This window comes from Petaurus breviceps, unplaced genomic scaffold (assembly GCF_028583685.1).
Source record: "Petaurus breviceps papuanus isolate PSGF00001 unplaced genomic scaffold, PetGlider_PUasm1.0 90897, whole genome shotgun sequence".
NCBI classification, from domain to species: Eukaryota; Metazoa; Chordata; class Mammalia; order Diprotodontia; family Petauridae; genus Petaurus; species Petaurus breviceps.
Window position 1 is genome coordinate 4,613,149 of NW_027187374.1, and position 22,234 is coordinate 4,635,382.

At 39.4% G+C, this 22,234-nt stretch overlaps 1 protein-coding gene and 1 non-coding gene across 10 annotated transcripts in view; one reads left to right on the top strand and one right to left on the bottom strand.

Annotated features, from left to right (window-relative positions):
* C2CD2 (C2 calcium dependent domain containing 2) overlaps positions 1-22,234 on the bottom strand; it is a 149,248-nt gene that overhangs the window by 25,759 nt on the left and 101,255 nt on the right. For 4 of the 9 annotated variants that reach the window (XR_011165815.1, XM_069074892.1, XM_069074888.1 and 1 more), the window contains 2 exons: positions 19,043-19,156; positions 18,108-18,223 (listed from right to left, as the gene is read on the bottom strand). Coding sequence is in view for 8 of the 9 variants with exons in the window: in XM_069074892.1 (XP_068930993.1) it covers positions 18,108-18,223; positions 19,043-19,156 (230 nt within the window). In the remaining variant the exon portion in view is untranslated. Of the gene's footprint in view, positions 1-14,734; positions 15,009-18,107; positions 18,224-19,042; positions 19,157-22,234 lie in introns of those variants that run through there. The other 5 variants (XM_069074891.1, XM_069074890.1, XM_069074889.1 and 2 more) reach the window with 5 other exon arrangements.
* LOC138151532 (U6 spliceosomal RNA) lies at positions 12,871-12,977 on the top strand. Its single transcript, XR_011165852.1, has one exon. It is a non-coding gene; the product is annotated as a U6 spliceosomal RNA (small nuclear RNA).

Sequence of the window (22,234 nt, forward strand, 5' to 3'; positions counted from 1 at the left end):
GTATTGGATATTCAAAGACAAAATGGGAGTGTTCAACCTTGAAGGAGTACACATTCTAATGTGGGTAATAACATACACATATATAGATAGAAACAAAACATATGCAAGGTAACATTGGAGGGTAAGGCACTAGAAGCTGGGGAGAGCAGAAATGGCCAACGCAGAAGGTTGTGCTTGAGCTAAGTCTTGAAAGAAACTAGTCATTACAAGAGATGGAGATAAGGAAGGAAAAAATATTATGAAAAGGGGTGGAGGGAAACAAACAATGAGCATTTATAAGCTCTTACTAAGTGCCAGACACTGTGCTAACCACTGAAGAAACAAATACAAAAAGACAATCCCTTTCTGTTTCAAGGAGCTTACATTCTAATGGGGGAAAGACAACACATAAAAGGAAATTGAAAAGTATGGGGCCAGGGGTGGCATAGAGAAGATGATATGGTACCCATGATGGAGGATACAGGTAAAGTCCAGAGTTGGAAGCACATTAGGGAGGGGAAAGAAGCATGACTGGTCTCATCGCCAAAATGGAGGACCCTCAAAATGAACCAATCTATTGGAGAAGAGGCCGTGTTCCAGAGTGAGAAAGCAGATGAGTTATGGTGGCGAAATCCATAGTCATAAACTCAGTTATATAGGGAATGAAGCCAACTGGAAATAGCCAGTGCAAAGGCACAGAGAGAGCAGATGGAGCACTGTGTGTTAGGAAGCAAGAAGGCCAGAGTAACACTGGGGTGGGGAACCCGCAACCTCAAGGGCACATGTGGCCCTCTAGGTCCTCAAGTGCAGCCCTTTGACTGAATCTAAACTTCACAGAAAAAATCATTTTATTAAGGCTACATGTGACTTTGAGGCCACAGAGTCCCCACTCCCAGTAGACTGTAAAATTCATGAAGGGATACTATAGTTGAGAATGCTAGAAAGCACTTACCTCATAGGTTGTCACAAGGCTCAAATAAAATAATGTATGTAAAACACTTTGCAAACCTTAAGTGCTAGTTATAGGACTGGGTTGGGAAAGCTTTACATGCCAAAGTAGTTTATATTTGATCTTGGCAGCAATAGGGATATTGTTGAGTACTGGGGTGACATGGTAAACTTTGCTTTAGAAAAATTGCTTTGGGAGTTATATAGAGAATGCCTTAGAGTGGAGAAAGAATTGGTTAGGGTAACAAATTAGGAAGTCAAAGCATTAGTTCAAGTGAGAAGTGATAAGGTGGGGCCTGTATGAGCAGAGAAAAAGAGGCACATGCAAAAGATATTATAGAGATAGAAATGGCAAGATTTGTCAATTGATTGGATATGTGGGATGAATGAGAGTCAGGGTAAACCAAGGTGGCAAAGTGGGTGTCTGGAAAAATGGGGATAACTTTGATAGAAACAGGAAAGTTTGAAAGAAAGGGCATCTTGGAGGAAAGATAATAAGTGCTGTTTTGGACATGTTGAGTTTGAGATTCCTATGGAAAATTCAGTTTTAAATGTCCAATAGGCAGTGTGATATTCTGCTGGAACTCTAGAGAACTAAATCATGAACATAGAGACGATAATCAATAAATGTTTATTAAGCACCTGCTATGTGCCAAGTCCTGTGATAAATAGTGGAGATACAAAAAGGGGAAAAAGATAGTCTCTGCTGTCAAAGACCTTATAGTCTGATGTGGGAGACAACATACAAAGTAAGCCATATACAAAATTAAAGGAAATATTTTTTTTTTTTACAAATTTTATAAAGATTTATTGTTGCCTTTTTTAAATACCACAGTCACAGAATACACATACCCTTTCCCATTGAACCCTCTCTTGTAATAAATACAATGATAGAATCTGATTGAACATTTTACTTCCATAATTCCATAACCATTTACCAAGAAGAGGGAAGAGAATTTTAGCATTTGTACTCTGAGACCAAAACTGATCACTGCATTCAATCTTTTGGATGCCTTTTAAGGTTGTTTTCATTTACATTATTGTAGTCATTTTGTATACTGGTCTCCTGTTGTACTTGATTCTTTTATTTTATTTTTAATTTATGTAATAAAACAAGCATTTCCATAACACAGTACAATAAAAACAATGATTGTACATGAAACTGTAAATCTGCTATGGACAACTTGCTTTTCCTTTCAAATATACAATGAAATTATCATATAATTTTTTTCTTCCCTCTCCACACTGCCTCCTCCTTCCCCCCCCCCCCCCTCCCGACCCCCCCCCTTTACTACCACCACCCCCCTCCCCCCGGCCTAGAGATGTCTACCATTAGACACAAATAGGTATATATTCTACACATGCTTCTATTTATCAGTTCTTTCTCTGGATGCAGATAGCATCTTTCTTTATATTACACTTATTTGGATATTTATAATAGACAAAATAACTTTAAGTCTCTCTTAAGACAATATTGCTGTCACTGTATATGATGTTCTCTTGATTCTACTCATTTTGCTCTTTACTGTTTGTTACAAGTCTTTCCATGTTTTTTTTTTCCTTTTTGGAGGGAATTTGGGGTTAAGTGACTTGCCCAAGGTCACATGGCTAGTTTTTGTGTTAAGTGTCTGAGGCTGGATTTGAACTCAGGTCCTCCTGACTCCAGGGCTGGTGCTCTATTCAATATGCCACCTAGCCACCCCCCATGTTTTTCTAAGATCATTGAGCTCATAATTTCTTATAGCACAGTAGTATTTCATCACATTCATATACCATAATTTGTTCAGTCATTCGCCAATTGATGGGCATTCCTACAACTTCCTGTTCTTTGCCACCACAAAGAGAGCTGCTATAGACATTTTAGAACATATAGGTTCTTTTCCTTTTTCCCTAATTATCTTTGGAAAAAGACCAAGTAGTGGTATTGCTGGGTCAAAGGGCATAGGTAGTTTAATAACTCTTTGGGCACAATTCCAGAATCCTCTCCAAAATGGTTGGATCATTTCACAATTCCACCAGCAATGAACTAGTGTCCTAATTTTCCCCCATCCTCTCCAACATTTGTTACTTTTCCCTTCTATCATTTTAGTCAATCTGGTAAGCATAAAATGATATCTCAAGGTTATTTTAATCTGCATTTCTCTAATCAATAATGATTTAGAGTATTTTTTATATTACTATAAATTATTTGGATTTCTTCATTGGAAAACTGCCTGTTCATATCCTTTGACCATTTATCGATTGGGGAATGGCTCATATTCTTATAGATTTGACAAAGTTCTTTATATATTATAGATATGAGACCATTATTTGATAAAGTGTCTAGAAAATGTTTTCTCCAATTTTCTGTTTCCTTCTAATCTTGGTTATATTTGTTTTGTTTGTACAAAACCTTTTTAATTTCATGATATTCTTGGAAAATTCCAAAAACTCAACCAAAAATTAGTTGAAACAATTAATAATTTAGCAGCAGGATATAAAGTCCATATAATTTATCAGCATCCCTCTATATCACAAACAAAACCCTGTAAGAAGAGATTGTAAAAAATACCCTATTTAAAATAACTGCAGACAGTATAAAATACCTGGGAGTACACCTGCCAAAACAAACAGAGGAACTATATGAACAAAATTTTTAAAAACTTTTTATATGAATAAAATCAGATTTAAATAATCAGAGAGATAATTGTGCATGGGTAGGCAGGGTCAATATAATAAAAACAACAATTTTACCCAAACTAATTTATATATTCAACACCATCTCAATTAAATTGCCAATTTTTTTTTATTTTAAAAATTTTTTAAATTTTAGTAAAATTTTTTTTAGTAAAAAGTTTTTACTAATTTAGAAAAAATTATAACAAAATTAATTTGGAAAAAAACAAAAAGTCCAGAATATTAAAGGAAATAATGGGAAAAAAAGTATAAAGGAAGATTTAGCAATACAATATCTTAAACTTCATTATAAGGTAATAATTATCAAAAGTATCTGGTACTGGTTAAGAAATAGAAAGGTATATCAATGGAATAGAGTAGACATATAATTTACAGAAAAAAAGCATAATACTTGCATTTGACAAGTGTAAAGACTTAAGATTTTTGTAATAAGAATTCACTATTTGATAAAAATTTTTTTGAGAAAACTGGAAAGCAATATGGCATAAACTGGGCATGGACCAATATCTCACACCATTTACCAAGACAAGGTCAAGATGGATACATGATCTAGATATAAGGAGATTTTACAAGAAAATTAGAAGAACATGAAACATATTACTTATCAGACTTATGGAGAGGTGAAAAATTTACAAATAAACAAGAGATAGAGAGCAAAATTAGGTATAAAATGGATAACAGGAAATAATTAACATAGGAAACACAGTGGAATTAAGAGGGATTGGGGAAGGCTTTCACTAGAAAGTGGGATATTGGTGGAGACTTAAAGGAAGCCAGGGAGACTTAAAGGAAACCGTTGGACCAGAGGAGGGAGAACATTCTAGGTGTGGAGGACAAGCCAGAGAGAATGCCCAGAGCCAAGAGATGGAATGTTTTATTTATGAATAGCCATGAAGCCAGTGTCACTGCATCAAAGAGTATGTTAGAGAGTAAGGTATAAAAAGACTGGAAAGATAGGAGGGGCCTAGGTTATGTAGGGATTTGAATATCAAACAGAGAATTTCATATTTGCTCCTAGAGGCAATAAGAAGTCCCTGAAGTTTACTGAGTAAAGGGGTGACATGATCAGACCTACATTTTAGGAAAATCACTTCAGTGGCTGAATGGATGGATTGGAGTGGGGGCAGGGATGCACCAGCAGGCTATTGCAACAGTCCAAGCACAGACTCTAGGGCAGCTAGGTGATGCAGTGTGCTGGGACAGAAGTCAGGAAAACTCCTCTGAGTTCAAATCTGGCCTCAGACACTTACTAGCTATGTGGCCCTGTGCAGGTCACTTAACCCTGTTCACCTCAGTTCCTTATCTGTAAAATGAGCTGGAAAAGGAAATGGCAAAGCACTTTAGCAGCTTTGCCAAGAAAACCCTAAATGGATCATGAAGAGTTAGACATGATTGAAATAATAAGTTCCCAAAGTGGGTGATACTACCCCCTGGGAGGCGGTGGAACAATGGGGGTAACAGTAGTAGCCTCGTGTGCAACTGGGGGGCATTGAATAAACATAAGGGCATGGTGGAAGCATAAGGAAAAATAGAGAAGAAATTTTGAAAAACCCTTAGTACATGTTTCATCTGTTATGTAACAGAGTTAAAGTCATAGTGATAATATTTTCCAAATAAACACACAAAATGCAAGTCCCTGGGTCCACTGACAAATCTTAATAAACAAGTGTTGGCAGGCAAATGTGTGTATCTGCATCAGCAGGAATATGTGCATGTAATGACTTGTTTACAATATGATACTACTGCATCATCAAAATTTCAAAATGCAGAGAAAAACCCACAAATTTACAATAAATTATTAAATTTAAGATGTTTTTTTTTGCTTTTTGGAGAGCAATTGGGGTTAAGTAATTTGCCCAAGATTACATGGCTAGTTTTTTTGTGTGTGAGGGTGTTAAATGTCTGAGGCCGGAACCAAACTCGGGTCCTCCTGACTCGGGGGCCAGCGCTTTACTCACTGCACCACCTAGCCACCCCCAAGATGTGTCATTCTTAAAAAAGATTTTGTATTTTATTGAAATAATACAGATTTCAAAAAAAAAATACCATTAAAAGATTTAAAAAAATAGACTTACAGGGGGGCGATAAGTAATTTTTTTTTTAAAAGGGGTCAGCAGACCAAATAAGCTTGGGAACCTTTGTGATAGAACAACAACAAAAGGCATAAGGTGATGAGGCCTGCACCAGACTGGTGGCACTGTCAGAGGAGAGAAGAGGACATATTCAAGAGATACTGCGAAGGTGAAATTGACAGGCTTAGAAATAGCTTGGATATGGGGACTGAGAGATAGTGAGGAATCCAGGATGACATGTCTAGGTGCTTGCCTGAGACACTGTGAGGACAGTGTTGTCCTCTACTATATTAGGAAAGGTATGTGGGGGGGGTGGGGTGGGGGGACAGGGAGGGTTTAGGGCCCAGAGTGGGGCAGGGGGAGATAATGAGTTCTGTTTTGGACATATTGAATTTAAAATGTCTATTGGCCATCCAGTTAGAGATGGCTGAGAGGCAATTAGAGATATGACTGGAGGTCAGCAGAGAGATTGGGGCAGGAATGGTAGATTTGAGAGATCTCTGGGAATTGCTGAAATCACTTAAGTAGCTTAGAGAGAGAAGAGAAGAGGGCTCAGGACAGAGCCCCAAGGGACACCTATGATTAGACTGTGTGATCTGGAGGAAGTTCCAGCAAAAGAGACAAAGAAGGGGCAGTAGGGCAGGAGAAGACCCAGGAGAGTGGATAATTAAATTCCCAAGAACTTATGAAGCCATTTAATAGGAAATTATAGAGAAAAAGAGAAGAGGATCCAGAAAAGAGACTTAGGATACACCCACAGTTAGTGGGAATCACATAGATGATGATCCAGCAAAATAAAATAAAAGGGAACAATCAAATAGGAAGGAGAACTAAGAGAATGGTGTCAGACAATCCCAGAGGAGAATATACTCAAGAGGAGGATGTAATTTATATTGATGTTTATAATGTGTAGAGGAGTTAGAAAGGCTGAGAATTAAGAAAAGACTCTAGGAGTTGGCAATTAAGAGTGTGAATAACTTTGGAGACAGAAGTTTCATTTGATTTATGGGGTTGGAAACCATATTGCTAATGTTGTACCTGGCTACCTGGTTTTCTCATCCCCCAACCTCAGCCCTCCCTCAGGGAAGTGAGCAGACTGCCAGGTCAGTTCCATTCTCTCCCAACTGATGTCCGACAGCCCACTTCTACAGTGGGCTTCTGGGTCAGGGAGACTTGGCCCTGGGAATTTCAACATATGTATGGACTAGTCATTGTTCTTGGCCTCTGCAAGTTTCTGCTTGTGTAATACCTAACCATTGGCTGTGTGGCATCCCTTTAAAAGCAGACACATTGTCTGTGCAGACTCACTATTCAATTTGGGCCTGACCCGGAACAGTCCCGTGGAAAATAAAATCTACTTCCAAATTTTACTCTTGGGGGTCTCTTGTCTGGCTCCTTTCCACACAACATTAAGGGTTTAAAAGACAGTGAGAGGAGATGTGGAGTTGCCATACAAAGATACCTTTTTTGAGGTTGAGTTTGGCTGATAAAGAGGGAAGAGATATAAGATGATAATAATAATAGTAGGATCTAAGGGTTTTTTTCCACTAAATGAGGAGACCTAGACATGTTTTTTGGCAGCTGATAAGAAACAAGTAGACAGAGGATGTAGATTAGATTAGAAAAGAGATGATTGGGGGGATGTTCTGCTAAAGAAAGCAGTATATATAGAATAGTTGGCCATGGCAAAAAAAGGGCAACTTCACCATAAGAGATTGTAGTAAAGGAGAGGGAGAAATGATGTTAATGGGAAAGGAAATAATTTTAGAGAAAGGCAAGTTTGCTGCCTATAGTACAGACATTCTCAAGGCCTCAGTGGAAGGAGTAGTTAGCATTTGATTGAGATGTTAGGGTGGGTGGGCTAAAGGGGATGGGAATAAGGAATTAGATGGTAGGGGATAGGAAATGGGGTTTGGATAATGTTATATAGGAGTTCAGAATCACTGGAATGTGTAGGGTAAGAACAGGTGTGAGTATATTAATCATTAACTTGGAAGATGTCTCTCTTCTTCCCAGAAGAAGGATGGTGATCAGGCAGGAGACAGTACAACCAGAGATGCAAGTCAAACACATTTAGCAGGAGATGGAAATCCTGATCCCCAGTGACTTTCCTCTTCTTCTTTCCTCAGGGGATGTGCAGCAGGAGATGGAAGGTGCAGAGTCAGATGGAAGATTGATACTCTTCTTAGCACCAGAGCAACAAGAGGCAGAAAAGGGAAATGGAAATTGAGCCTCATGCCCCTTTCCTCTTCTTCTGGCACCTTCATGTGTCAAGACACTGTGCTAAGGACTGAGCAAACAAAGAAAAGCAAAAGACAGTCTCTGCTCAAGGAATGTACAGTCTAAATGAGAGAGGAAGACAATATGCAAATGCCTATGTACAAACAAGCTATATACAGGGTAAATTGGAAGAAATCAACAGAAGGAAAGCACTAGAATTTTAAGGGAGATCAGAAAAGCTGAGATCTTAGAAGGTGAGATTAGGGAAGTCAAAAAGCAGAGGTGAGGAAGGAGAGCTCATGAAAGACAATCAGCGAATATGCTGAGCAGGAGATGAAATTTCTGGTTCCTGGAACAGAAAGGAGACCATTGTCACTGAATTGAAGCATGTGTGGGGGGTGTAAGGTATAAGAAGACCTGAAAAAAAAGGAAGGGACAAGGTTATGAAGGTCTTTGAATGCCAAACAAGATTTTATATTTGACCCTGGAGGGGATAGGGCATCATTCAAGTTTATTGAGAAGGGAGCTGACATGGTCAGAATTGTGCTCTAGGAAGAGCACTTTAGTAGCTGAGTGAAGGATGGACTGGAGTGGAAGAAACTTGTGTCAAGGAAACCAACCAGCAGGCTGTTATGATGGTCCCAGGCATGAGGTGATGAGAACCCGAACTAGGGTGGCTGCTGTGTAGAGGAGAGAAGAGAATGTAAGTGAGAGGTGTAATGAAGGTAAAACTGACAGGCTTTACAAAAGATTGGATATGGTGGGGAGGGGTGGAGAGAGAGACTGGGGAGTTGAGGACAGACCTAGATTACAAGCCTAGGGGACTGGGAAAATGGTGACATCCTCAATAGTAATAGGAAACTTAGGAAGAAGGAGGGTTTAGGGAGAAAGATGAGTTCAGTTTTGGACATGTTGAGTTTAAGATGCCTATTAGACATTCAATAAAACATGTACAACGGGCAGTCTAGATTTCAGCAGAGAGGTATGGACTGGGTAAGTAGATTTAAAAATCATCAGTGTACAGATGAAAATTATATTCTTGGGAACTGATGACATTATCAAGTGAAATAGTATAGAAGGGGAAAAAAAGGAGGGCCCAGGACAGAGCCATGTGGGACACTCATTGTTAGTGGGAATGACCTAAATGAAGATGCAGCAAAGGAGACTAAGGAGGAGTAATCAGATAGGTAGGAGGAGAATGAAGAAAGAGTGGTGTCCTGAAAACCTAGAATGAAGAGAATATCAAGAAGAGAGCAACGAACAGCCTCAAATGATGCAGACAGAAAGGAAGGTCCTTCAGGAGGGCTGAGAAGAGGAAAGAAGGTCTGAAATAGCTGCTATGTATGGGTAATGGGATAGAGAATCAATTAGGGAAAAGCAAAAAACAATGCTTTGCTACATTAAGGTCCCAGTTAAGATTAATACTGAATTAAGATTAATACTGAAACTAGTTAGAATGATTGTGTAACTTCTTCTAAATCTGTTCAATAACATCTCAGTAAAAGTAAAAGAGGCAGGCTGTGGGGAATAACACAAAAAATGTGGGGTTTGGCAAGGCATGAATAGTGATCAAACCAGGAGAAATTAGAGAACTGTGCATATTTGAATTGGCTTATTAAAGGAGTTTCATTAAGACTGGGAAGGAAAGGGAGTGTGGCTAGAGCAGGATGGTCAAATGGAAAGTTACTGAGGATTTAGAAAGATGTGAGGTCATGGTGAAGCTGAGAAGAATAGATTTGGAAAGACTAAGGGATAAGTAGAAAAGGAATAATAGATTATAATCAGATAAAGCAATTTCAGCATTCTTGATCATGGAAATCAAATGCTATGGATGACGGAAAGATCAAAGATGTGCTGATCCCTTTGTGCAGCTGAGGTTGAGAGAAGTAGGTCATGAAAGTTGAATAGAGTAAAGAACTGAGAGGTGGGGGCGGAGTCAAGATGGTGGAGTAGAAACACGACCTCCCGGCTCCGGCTTCCACCTTCGCCAATCCATGTAAAAAGGGGACTCTAAACAAACTTTGGAGCTACAGAACCCCCAAAATGACACAGAGAAGCTAACCTCCCACTGAGGACAGCCTGGCAGGCCGGCAGGAATCCAGCACAGCACTCTGGGAGCCGAGCCCAGCCCCACACCCTTGGCTTTAGCCCCATGTGGGCCTGACCAGCCACCGGCTGGAGGGACTCCAGATCAGCAGCAGCTGTGGCTGTTTCCAGATTTATCAACACATAGATACGAAGGACAAAGTGAGAGGTCAGTGCAGTCTGGACTTTGGGACCCAGTAAGTGGGAGTGCCTCGACTTTTGCCCCCGGGGCGAGAAGCTGCTGAGTAGCCAGCACAGCCGGCCAGCACCACATGGCAGCTTCAGCTCCTGGCCTGCAGTGTGTAGGGGGACCAAGAACCAGTCTGAGGAGTAATCGCTCTTGCTTTAACCTTCTTGGATCTGGATTACAGTCTAGGGTGGAAGTCCTGGGGTATGTATCCAGCTTGCCAGAGTGTGTGGAGACCTCAGAGAGGGCACCCATCAAATACCTCCAGCAGCTGAGAAAACCCCAGTGTTTGGGACGAAAGCTCCCCTGTCTGGTGGCAGAATCCTACTGTGGCAAAGAGTCCAGGGGTCAAGTGACTGAGGGGTGACATGACCAGGCAAAGGAAACAAAGCAGACAGAAGATTCCAACACGACACTCCTATTTTGGGAACAAAAAGGAGCAAAGCATGGAACAGGAGGAAGACAGTGAAGTAAGAACTCCTTCACCGAAAGCTTCAAAGGAAAATATGAGGTGGTTACAGGCCATAGAGGACCTTAAGAAGCAGATAAGAGGAGTGGAGGAAAAATTGGGAAGAGAAATGAGAGCAATGCAAGAAAATTATGAAATGAGAGTCAACAGCCTGACTGAGAAAAATACTACCTTAAAAAATAGACTAATTCAAATGGCAAAAGAGGCTCAAAAGGGCAACGAGGAGAAGAATGCCTTAAAAAGCAGAATTTGCCAGATGGAAAAAGAATCTTAAAAGCTCAATGAGGAGAATCATTGCTTCAGAATTAGACTGGAGCAAATGGAAGCTAATGACTTTATGAGAAATCAAGAGGCTGTTAAACAGATCATAATAAATGAAAAAATAGAAGGCAATGTGAAATATCTCATGGGAAAAACCACTGACTTGGAAAATAGATCCAGGAGAGATAATTTAAAAATTATTGGACTACCTGAAAGCCATGATCAAAGTAAGAACCTAGAAATCATCCTTCAGGAAGTTCTCAAAGAAAACTGCCCTGATGTTTTAGAACCAGAGGGAAAAATAGAGGTTGAAATAATCCATCGGTCACCTGCTGAAAAAGATCCCAAAAAGAAAACTCCTAGGAATATTATGGCCAGGTTCCAAAATTCCCAGATCAAGGAGAGAATATTACAAGCAGCCAGGAAGAAACAATTTGAATATTGTGGAAACACAATCAGGATAACCCAGGATCTGGCAGCTTCTACACTGAGGGATTGAAGGGCTTGGAATATGATATTCCAGAGGTCAAAGGAGCTGGGATTAAAACCAAGAGTCACCTACCTAGCAAAACTGAGTATCATGTTTCAGGGGAAAATATGGTCATTCAGTGGAATAGAGGACTTTCAAGCATTCTTGCTGAAAAACCAGACTTGAATAGAAAATTTGACATTCAGATACAAGAAGCAAGAGAAGCATGAGAAGGTAAACAGGGAAAAGAAATCATAAGGAACCTATCAAAGTTGAACTATTAACATTCCTATATGGAAAAACAATAATTGTAACTGATGAAACTTTTCTCAGTAGTTGAAGGGAATAGAAATATATATGTCTATATATGAGGGTATATGGGCATATGAATACATATGTGAATCTATGTATATATGTTTACAGGTATACATAAATAGAGGGAACAGGACCAATTTAATAGGAAGGGATGATGCTTAGAAGGTGAAATTAAGAGGTGAGAGAGGAATATACTGAGAGGAGATGGGGAGAGACAGAATGGGGTAAACTATTGCATATAGAAGAAGCAAGGGAAAATCGTTACAATGGAGGGGAAGAATAAGAAGGCAAAAGGGAATGGATCAACCTTGTTCCCATTGAATTTGGCTTGGGGAGGGAATGACATACACACTAAATAGGGTATCTCACCCTCCAGGAGAATAGGGGGGGAAGGGGATGAGAGGGGGGATGATAGAAGGGAGGGCAGGCTGGGGCGGAGGGAAGTTGGAAGCACCCACTTTTGAAAAGGGACAGGATCAAAGTAGAGAATAGAACAAATGGGAGGTGGGATAGGAGGGAGGGAAATATAGTCAGTCTTTTACAATATATCTAACTATGTTATTGTTTTGGTTTAGACACATATGTACACCCTATACTGAACTGCTTATCTTCCCAGTAAGGGTGGGTGACAAGGGAGGAAGGGAATGAATCTGGAATTCAAAGTTTTAAAATCAAATATTCAAATATATATGTATATATATATATATATATATATATATATATACTATTATTAATACTATTTTACATGTAATTGGGAAATAAGATATACAGGCACTGGGACATAGAGATCCACTGGAAATGTCAAAAGGGGTATAGGAGAAAATATGGAAGAGAGCAGATTGGAGGAGGGGATATCCTGTGGGACTGCTATTTTGGGGCAGTGGGTAGGGGAAAAATGGGGAGAAAATTTGTAACTCAAAATCTGGTGGAAATGAATCATGCAAATCAGAAGTTAATAAAGCATTTGGGAAAAAAAGAACTGAGAGGTAATGGTGTTTGAGAAAACATATTCTGAATTCTCCTAGTATAAAGGTAGGAGTTAGGGTGGGAGAGTTGGGGGGGTGAGGAGTGGATGAGGGGAGAAACTAGCAGGCAATGAACTCATTGAAAAAGAGGAAGAATATAGTAGGGGCCAGTAGATATCCCCAAGATCTGGATTGGATGATGACTTTAGAAAGAGTGACCCACAGTGCTTGCTTCAGCAGCATATATACTAAAATTGGAATGATAGAGAGAAGATGAGCATGGTCCCTGCGCAAGGATGACACGAAAATTTGTGAAGCATTTCACATTTTTTTAATTATTAAAAGGTTTTGAAAAAGAGACTGACCCACAAAAGAGAAGGGTCAATTAGAGTGATGGTATCAGAGGGTCTGTAAGTGGTGAATGGGAACATAATGGTAACATCAGACTAGGCTGGTTTTTCCTTAAAAGAAAATGAAATGAACAAGACCCACAGATTAGACATTTTCTCTGGTTTCCATAAACTAAAAACAAAAACAAAACAAAACAAACCCAACTACCAAATGCTAAAACAAGAATCATGAAGAAGAGGGGCGGCTAGGTGGCACAGCTGAGTAAAGCACCGGCCCCAGAGTCAGGAGGACCTGAGTTCAGTTCCGGCCTCAGACACTTAATACCCACACAGAAAAACGAGCTGTGTAACCTTGGGCAAGTTACTTAACCCCAATTGCCCTCCAAAAGGCCAAAAAAAAATCATGAAGTAGAGGCAGAACAAATACAGACGATTCTATAGGACAAGTAAGAAGTCCTTAGGAATTAATACTGGGCAATGTTCATCCTAAAGGCTCTCACTCAGCAGTACCCCCACAAACTTCCATGTTCCAACAGAGCCCATGAAACAGTCCACAGAGGTGATGCCTGAGACCCAAAGACAGAATCTGCTCCTATTGCAGAGATTGCACATGCCACCCTGTTAAAAACAAGTAGCAGGGGCGGCCAGGTAGCACAGCGAGTAAGAGCACCGGCTCCAGTGTTGAGAAGACCTGGAGATCGAATCCCGGGCTCGGACACTTAGCACCCACCCAGAAACACCTGGCCGTGTAACCTTGAGCAAGTTACTTAACCCCAATTGCTTAGGGGTGGCCAGGTGGCTCAGCGAGTAAGAGCACTGGCTCCAGTGTCGGGATGACCTGGATCAAATCCCAGGCTCAGATACTCAGCACCACACCCAGAAATAACTGGCCGTGTAACCTTGAGCAAGTTACTTAACCCTGATTGCTTAAAAAAAATAAAATAAAATAAAATAAAAAAATAAAAACAAGTAGCAGATACTCTACCAAATCACATTGGGAGAGGGCACATAGAGAATCAGGCTTCCCTGTGGGCTGGCCCCTAGGAATGTCAAAGCTTTCAAAATTCTGCCCAGAATACCTAAACCCCACTCCCTCAAACCTACAAAAAGTCAGAAAAACTAAGTCAGCCCAGCAAGGGAAGGAAGAGGAGATATGGGACTAAGCCTTTATATCGTGTGCCTGACACCATGCTAAGAACATTTTACAATTATTATCTTATTTGATCCTCATAATAACCTTGCAAATTAGTTGCTAATATTTTACAGATGAGGAAACTGAGGTGAGATGAGCCACACAGCTAGTTGAGTGTCTGAGGCTGCATTTGAACTTCCTGATTCCAGGCCCAGGACTCCATCCACTAAACCACCAGCTGCCAAAAGGAAAGAACTAGGGTCAGGGAAGGAGCATTAGTAGGGGAACAGGATGAGTTAACTAGTCTACTTTGTTTGTTCTGTAATTCACACATATGTGTAACAATAATAGCTAACAGCATTTTAATCTTCCATTCTTTTTCAACGCTAGGACTACAGGTGACTCATGGACTGTTAGATTCTGTGATGATGCTGCACCATCTACTCTGAGCTATCCCCCAGTATGCATTTGGACTTGCAAGGATGGGACCCTAGAGGTGGCTGCGATTTTGTGTTCTAAAGGTAACCCTGTAGATGGCTACTATTACTACCATAGCTCACAAGGCCCGACCAGGGTATTTCCCATTGACAGTCAACAAGTAGACAATTAGCTTTTTAAATTAGGCATTTATTAAAACAGTATAGTAAGAACAGTTGGTACAAAACATTCCCACCCCCACAAAAGTCTGGGCATATTTTCTCACGAATATTAAAAATTTCCAAAAAAACAAAACCAAAAATTTCCTTGAATGGACTCTGAGGACAGAGGTAGTGATGCACATGTGTAGAATGCATTTGTAGCAAAGGGTAACTGACAGTGATGTGTTCCAGAAATCCTCTTTCGTAGATCTTCACATATCATTGCTCGGCTGAAAGAGAATCTAAAAGTTTATCACAAACTTCTTTAGCTTGTAAGAGCACTGACAAAAGCAAATGGTGCTATGATGCTTAAGTTATTGACACTGAGATGGTTTTCCTAAGAAATTTTGATGATCATGGTAAACACAAGTTAACAGAGAGTTGGGTCACAAGATTATAGGCAAAGAGCTAGAAGGGACATTAGAACTCACTGAGTCCAACTTTTCATTGTATAGTGAGGAAACTGAGACCCACAGCAGTTAAGTGACTTCTTTAGGGTAAATGGAAAGCTACTCCATAATTTAGCTATGTAGAGACTAAGCAACTTACTCATTCAAATATTAGCTCCAGAAATAGACAGGGGCCCTATAAAAACAATTTACCACAATACCTTATTGTCCACAAGAGAATTAGTTGGACTCTCTGAGGAATAAGAAGTGATTGATGAGTATGTACCTCAGAGAATTCTAAACAAAAGAGACAACCTACCAGTTATTCAGATTGTTTAACCAGAGAATGGTTCAGGAACACTTTGATGAAAGAAAACTCAGTATACTGTGATCTTGCAATCTGTCCAAATAAGTGAAGAGAACTAAACCCAGAGTCAGTACTTTTTCTGTCTAAAATCTGAGCTGTAGAGATTCCTAAAGTACAGAAAACTTCCCGCAGAGTGAGCTGCTAGCTCAACCTGAATCCTCCACAAGCTCAGGTATAGAGATTTAAGACTATATTTCTGATGAACTAATTCAAACACAAGGACAGAGTCATAGGATACCAAGATCTATTTCAACCTGTGACCAAAATAACCCATGATGGATGTTATAGAGGAAAATGGAAAAGTGGTTACACATGTAGTCAGATAACAACACCAGTGAGAGATGTGCCTTACTGCATTGTTCTGATACATAACTGCATTGTTCACTGACAAATAAAGTAATTACAGCTTGTCAGTGTACCATAAACATATCTGCCAGTTACATGTAATTTTACTGTTTATCTATTTGCATATGCTATGCTGTTTATGTATGTTGTGTTATGTAAAATTATTGGTATCATAATGCTCTGTTATGATGATTATATACAATTATGCTTATTTAATTATATAATTATATACTGTTGGGGCATTCATATAATAGGATATGCATATAATTTACACTGAAAAGATACCCAGAATTTGGAACTATGGACATATATGCCCAAATGCATCTCAGTTGATTTGCAGGCATCAATAAATGTTTAACTGTTTAAGGGATGAATGTAGGGGGAGAGGGGAAAGGAAGAGAGCACAAATTTATTAATTTGTGGCAGGCCTAGTGCTAAGAGCTTTACAAATAATATCTCATTTGATCCTAACAAAAACATGGGAAGTAGGTATTATTATTATTCTATTTTTAAATGAGAACATTGAGGCAGAAAGAGGTTAAGTGATCTGTCCAGTGTTACAGAGCTAGTAAGTGTCTAAGGCTGGGTTTGAACTCAGATCTTCCTGACTCCAGGCCAAGAACTCTATTCACTGTACCACCTAACTACCATAAAGAGTTGATCTTTGAAAGTCAAAGAAAAGGGAGAAACAAGAAGGTAAACTGTTAAAGTTTTGGCCACTTATTTGATATCTTTGTGAAATTCAAATAAGTGCTCTCAGTGAATTAGAAAGGGAGCAACTCAAAAGGATAAACAGATCTGGATCCCAAAGGAACCTTTAAAAATAAGTCTAGGCAGAAGTAGGAATAGAAAAGGAATATACACACCAAAAAAAGAGTCCTTAAATTAGGGTGGATAGGTGGCACAGTAAATACAGCACCGGCCCTGGAGTCAGAGAGATTCTGTGTTGCTATACAAGGAATATAGAGTTTTCTAACATCCCGCCTTTCCTTATTCCTCTAATGGGATCAGTGAATCCAGAGGTATGACAGAAGGTACAACCAGTACTAGAAAGGATGGAAGGATGGACAGGGATAAAGTGGCATATGAAGAGAAGCCATGAGAGTTATAGATCTAAAATAAAAGGAAGTTTGTTATTTATAGTATAGGAGTTCCAGAGGGCACAGCAAAAGGAGTAGGCAGATCTAGACTGAGATCTATATAGGGCTTCAGTAGAGCTGAATGAAAGAATACACAACAGGAATTTCAGTTGGGAATGTTTTACTCTTGAGCAGTTGAAGATTTAGTATCACTTTGATTGGGAGAGGAAGAAAGGATGGGAGTCTGCTAAACACTGGGGAATGTATCCAGACTTAGTATCATTAGACAGGAGTAGCTATCAAAGGTAGGTAGAATATAGGTAAGTAGAAGACAAGTAGAACATTCCAAATCTTGACGTGGTCACTGTGCTTTTTCACTCATACTGTCACCAACCTAGTTCATTCTCTCATCAACTGGACTATTGGCTCACCCTTCCATAATCCACACACAATCGCCAAATGATTTTATCATTGAACAGATATGATCATGTCATCTTCATGTTCAAAAGCTATCAGTGGTTCCCTATTGCTTCTAGGGAAAAAAAAAACCTTCTCAACCCGGCATTTGAGAACCATCACAATCTAGCTATATTCTACCTTTCCTCACTTTACACCTCCTTCATGGACTCTGTGTTTTAGCCAAAGTGGACTGCTAGTCATGGCTGTGTTTGACATGTCATCTCCTGCCTACATGTATCTAGCACACATCATCCATCTCCATGCCTGGAATGGCCTTTTCCAATTTCTGTCTTCCAAAATCCTTATCTTCTTTCAAGGCTTCCCTAATATTGCTAGAGCAAATTGTCTAACCAGGTCTTGTCTTTTACTCCCTACCTTGTATCATACTTATTCTGTGAAATGTTCTATCTATCCACTGTCCCAGTTAAATCTAAACACCTTGAGGGCAAAGGCTAGATAATTTTTATCTTAGACTAGTGCCTAAAACATAGTAGGGACTTAATAAATATTTGGTGAATTGAAATGAATTCTATCACAAAAGCTAAGTCAATAACAGTTGTCATTATCATTTAATATAATGTATATAAAGGGGATAATAATCATGGAGATGTTAACAGAATGCAAAGCACATATATGTATGGCAAAAGAACAAATATAACACACACACATACCAATAAATACAGATGGTCATTATAATTTTACCTTGGACTCCCCTTCTATGATAATAGTACTCTTCTTTGGTGACTTGAACTTCAACTTTGAAGAATGACTTAGTTGTTGAATAGCAGCTTCTGCAACTGGATCAGAATCATTCAACCCTGACAATTTTATAGAGGGGAAGAGAATGTTAATTTCATCAAGATCCTAGATCGTTTGGAATTTTGTTCATTTGAAAACATAAAGAAAGTTTTCATTATAATGTTAAAGTGAAAGTAATTATTTCTCCTTATGAGAAATATTAAAACATTTCCATGGTAAGATACAGAATCATCAAAATAAAATTTGACAGTTAAAATAGCTACTATCATCAAATTTAAAAAATCATAATACTTTTATTTAAAACTTCTCATCTTATCAACATCAAAAACTAGTCATTAAGGAGGTTCTTTAGCAATACTTTTTTTTTTGGAGGGCAATTGGGGTTAAGTGACTTGCCCAAGGTCACACAGCTAGTTTTTCTATTAAGTGTCTGAGGCCTCATTTGAACTCAGGTTCTCCTGACTCCAGGGCTGGTGCTCTATTCACTGTGCCACCTAGCCACCCCTTTAGCAATACTTTAGTGAATAATAAATCCATGATATAACATATATGGGTATAGAAGATACTCTATATAAGAGATCCATCCACTTTTTTTTGTGATACTTTAAAGAGCTGTATGGTATTTGGAAAAAAAAAAAAAAGAAACAAATGACATTTTAATCATATTTCCAAGTTCAATTCTAGCTTTCCACATCTGAGCCAAGTAGAAGCCATACTACCAAGCCTATCTTTTTGACCCAACTACACTAATTCCCTCATTCTTTATCATACACTCACACCCCTACCCCGCAACATGTTATTACTTAGTAGGGAAGAACAACTGGATAAGGAACAAATCAAATGAGGCCATGAGAAAAAAAGAATCTCAGAGACATTACCTGTATCTGAAGAGGAGAAAGCACTGTGGCAAGAAATTGCTTGAACCAAGATATCCTTTTCAATGAGTTTGACTTTAATAGGAGTTTTCACAGAAAAATCTGCTAAGAACATATCTACATTATAAATGACAATCAAATGATTATTCCAATCAGCAGTTACACTTAAAGCCATTTGCTAATGTCAATTAAAAATTTATACAACTGATAAAGGCAAAGTTTTGACCTCAAGAACTTTTTTATTTTAAAGCAATCAGGGTTAAGTAACTTGCTCAAGGTTAAATGGCCAATTATTTCTGGGTGTGGTGCTAAGTATCTGAGCCCGGACTTGATCCCCAGGTCATCCCAACACTAGAGCCAGTGCTCTTACTTGCTGAGCCACCTGGCTGCCCCTAAGCAATTGGGGTTAAGTAACTTGCTCAAGGTTACATGGCCAGGTGTTTCTGGGTGGGTGCTAAGTGTCTGAGCCCGGACTTGATTCCCAGGTCATCCTGACACTGGAGCCGGTGCTCTTACTTGCTGTGCTACCTGGCCACCCCCTCAAGAACTTTTTAATGTTATCTCTTTATAAATTTTTACTTTTGTTTACTTTCAATTTGATCACAGTAAAAAAAAATGGGGGTGGTAAAAACCTAATATATTAAAAAACTGTCAACAATAGTTTGAATTATTTTAATTATACTTAGAATTCTTTATATTTAGGATTCTTGTACAATATAGCATGTTCTTGCTAACATACTTCATTCTTCCACATGTGAGTTGAGTGATATAGATTTCTGCGATACATTCAAGTAAGAAATATCAGTTAATAAAATTAAGAATAGCTGTGTTTTAAAGATTGCTGGCTTGGGGAGTCAAGATGGCAGAGTAGAAACAGGACCTCCATGCAGCTCCGGCTCCCACCACCTCTAATTCATGTAAAAGGGGACTCTGAACAAACTTTGGAGTTACAGAACCCACAAAATGACACAGAGAAGCTAACCTCCTGCTGAGGACAGCCTGGAAGGTTGGCAGGATTTGGCTAGCAGGATTAGGCCAGCGCAGCGTGCTGAGGCTTTAGCCCCATGGCAGGCCTGACCAGCCACTGGCTGGAGGGACTTGAGATCAACAATATCTGTGGCGTTCCAAAATTATCGACACATAGATGCTAAGGACAAAGTGAGAGGTCAGTGAAGTGTGGACTTTGGGACCCAGTAAGTGGGAGTGCATAGGGGCGAGAAGCCACTGAGGCCTGCGGTGCAGCCCCTGCCCCATGGCAGCTTCAGCTCCTGGCCTGCGGTGTAGGGGGACCAAACGACCAATTTGAGGGGTAATTGCTCTTGTTTAACCTGCTTGGACCTGGATTGCAGTCTAAGGTGGAGGTCCTGGGGTGTGCGACCAGCTTTCCAGAGCATGTGGAGGGTTCAGAGAGGGCACCCAACTAATACCTCTGGCAGCTGAGAAAACCCCAGCATTTGGAACGAAGCTCCCCTGTCTGGTGGCAGAGTGCTACTGTGGCAAAAAGCCCAAAAGTCAAATAATTGAGTGGCAAAATGACCAGGCAAAGGAAGCAAACCAAGCAAAGCAATCCAACATTAGACTCCTATTTTGGGAACAAAAAGGATCAAAGCATGGAACAGGAGAAAGACAGTGAAGTCAGAACTTCTGCACCAAAAGCTTCCAAGAAAAATACCAGCTAGTTACAGGCCACAGAGGACCTTAGGAAGCAGATAAGAGAAGTAGAGGAAAAATTGGGAAGAGAAATGAGAACCATGCAAGAAAATTATGAAATGAGAGTCAACAGCCTGACTGAGGAAAATAACATCTTAAAAAACAGACTAACTCAAATGGCAAAGGAGGCTCAAAAAGGCATTGAGGAGAAGAATGCCTTAAAAAGCCAAATTTGCCAGATGGAAAAAGAATCTCAAAAGTTCACTGAGGAAAATCATTGCTTCAGAATTCGATTGGAGCAAATGGAAGCTAATGACTTTATGAGAAATCAAGATGCTGTTAAACAGATACTAATAAATGAAAGAATAGAAGGCAATGTGAAATATCTGATGGGAAAAACCACTGACCTGGAAAATAGATCCAGGAGAGATAATTTAAAAATTATTGGACTACCTGAAAGCCATGATCAAAGAAAGAACCTAGAAATCATTCTCCAAGAAATTCTCAAGGAAAACTGCCCTGATGTTTTAGAACCAGTGGGCAAAATAGAGGTTGAAAGAATCCACCAATCACCTCCTGAAAAAGATCCCAAAAAGAAAACTCCTAGGAATATTATAGTCAGGTTCTAGAATTCCCAGATCAAGGAGAGAATATTACAAGCAGCCAGGAAGAAACAATTTGAATATTGTGGAAACACAATCAGGATAACCCAGGATCTGGCAGCTTCTACACTGAGGGATCGAAGGGCTTGGAATATGATATTATAGAGGTCAAAGGAGCTGGGATTAAAGCCAAGAATCACCTACCCAGCAAAACTGAGTATCATGTTTCAGGGGAAAAATATGGTCATTCAGTGGAATGGAGGACTTTCAAGCACTCTTGATGAAAAAACCATAGTTGAATAGAAAATTTGACATTCAGACACAAAGAAGTAAGAGAAGCATGAGAACCTAACAGGGAAAAGAAATCATCAGGAACTTATCAAAGTTGAACTTTTAACATTCCTATGTGGAAAAACAGTCATTGTAACTGATGAAACTTTTCTCAGTATGAAAATAGTTGAAGGGAATATATACATATATATATATATATACACACACACACACATATATATATATATACATGTCTATATCAGAGGATATATGGGCGTATGAATACATATGTGAATGTGTGTATATATGTTTACAGGTATACACAGATAGAGGGTATAGGACCAATTTAATAGGAAGGGATGATACTTAAAAGGTGATATTAAGAGGTGAGAGAGAAATATAATGAGAAGAGATGGGGAGAGACAGAATGGGGTAAACTATCATATAGAAGAGGCAAGGGAAAATGGTTACAATGGAGGGGAAGAATAGGAAGGCAAAAGGGAATGGGTCAATCTTATTCTCATTGAATTTGGCTTGGGGAGGGAATGACATACACACTAAATAGGGTATCTCACCCTACAGGAGAGTAGGGAGAAAGGGGATGAGAGGGGGGATGATAGAAGGGAGGACAGGCTGGGGGGAGGGAAGTGGGAAGCACCCACTTTTGAAAAGG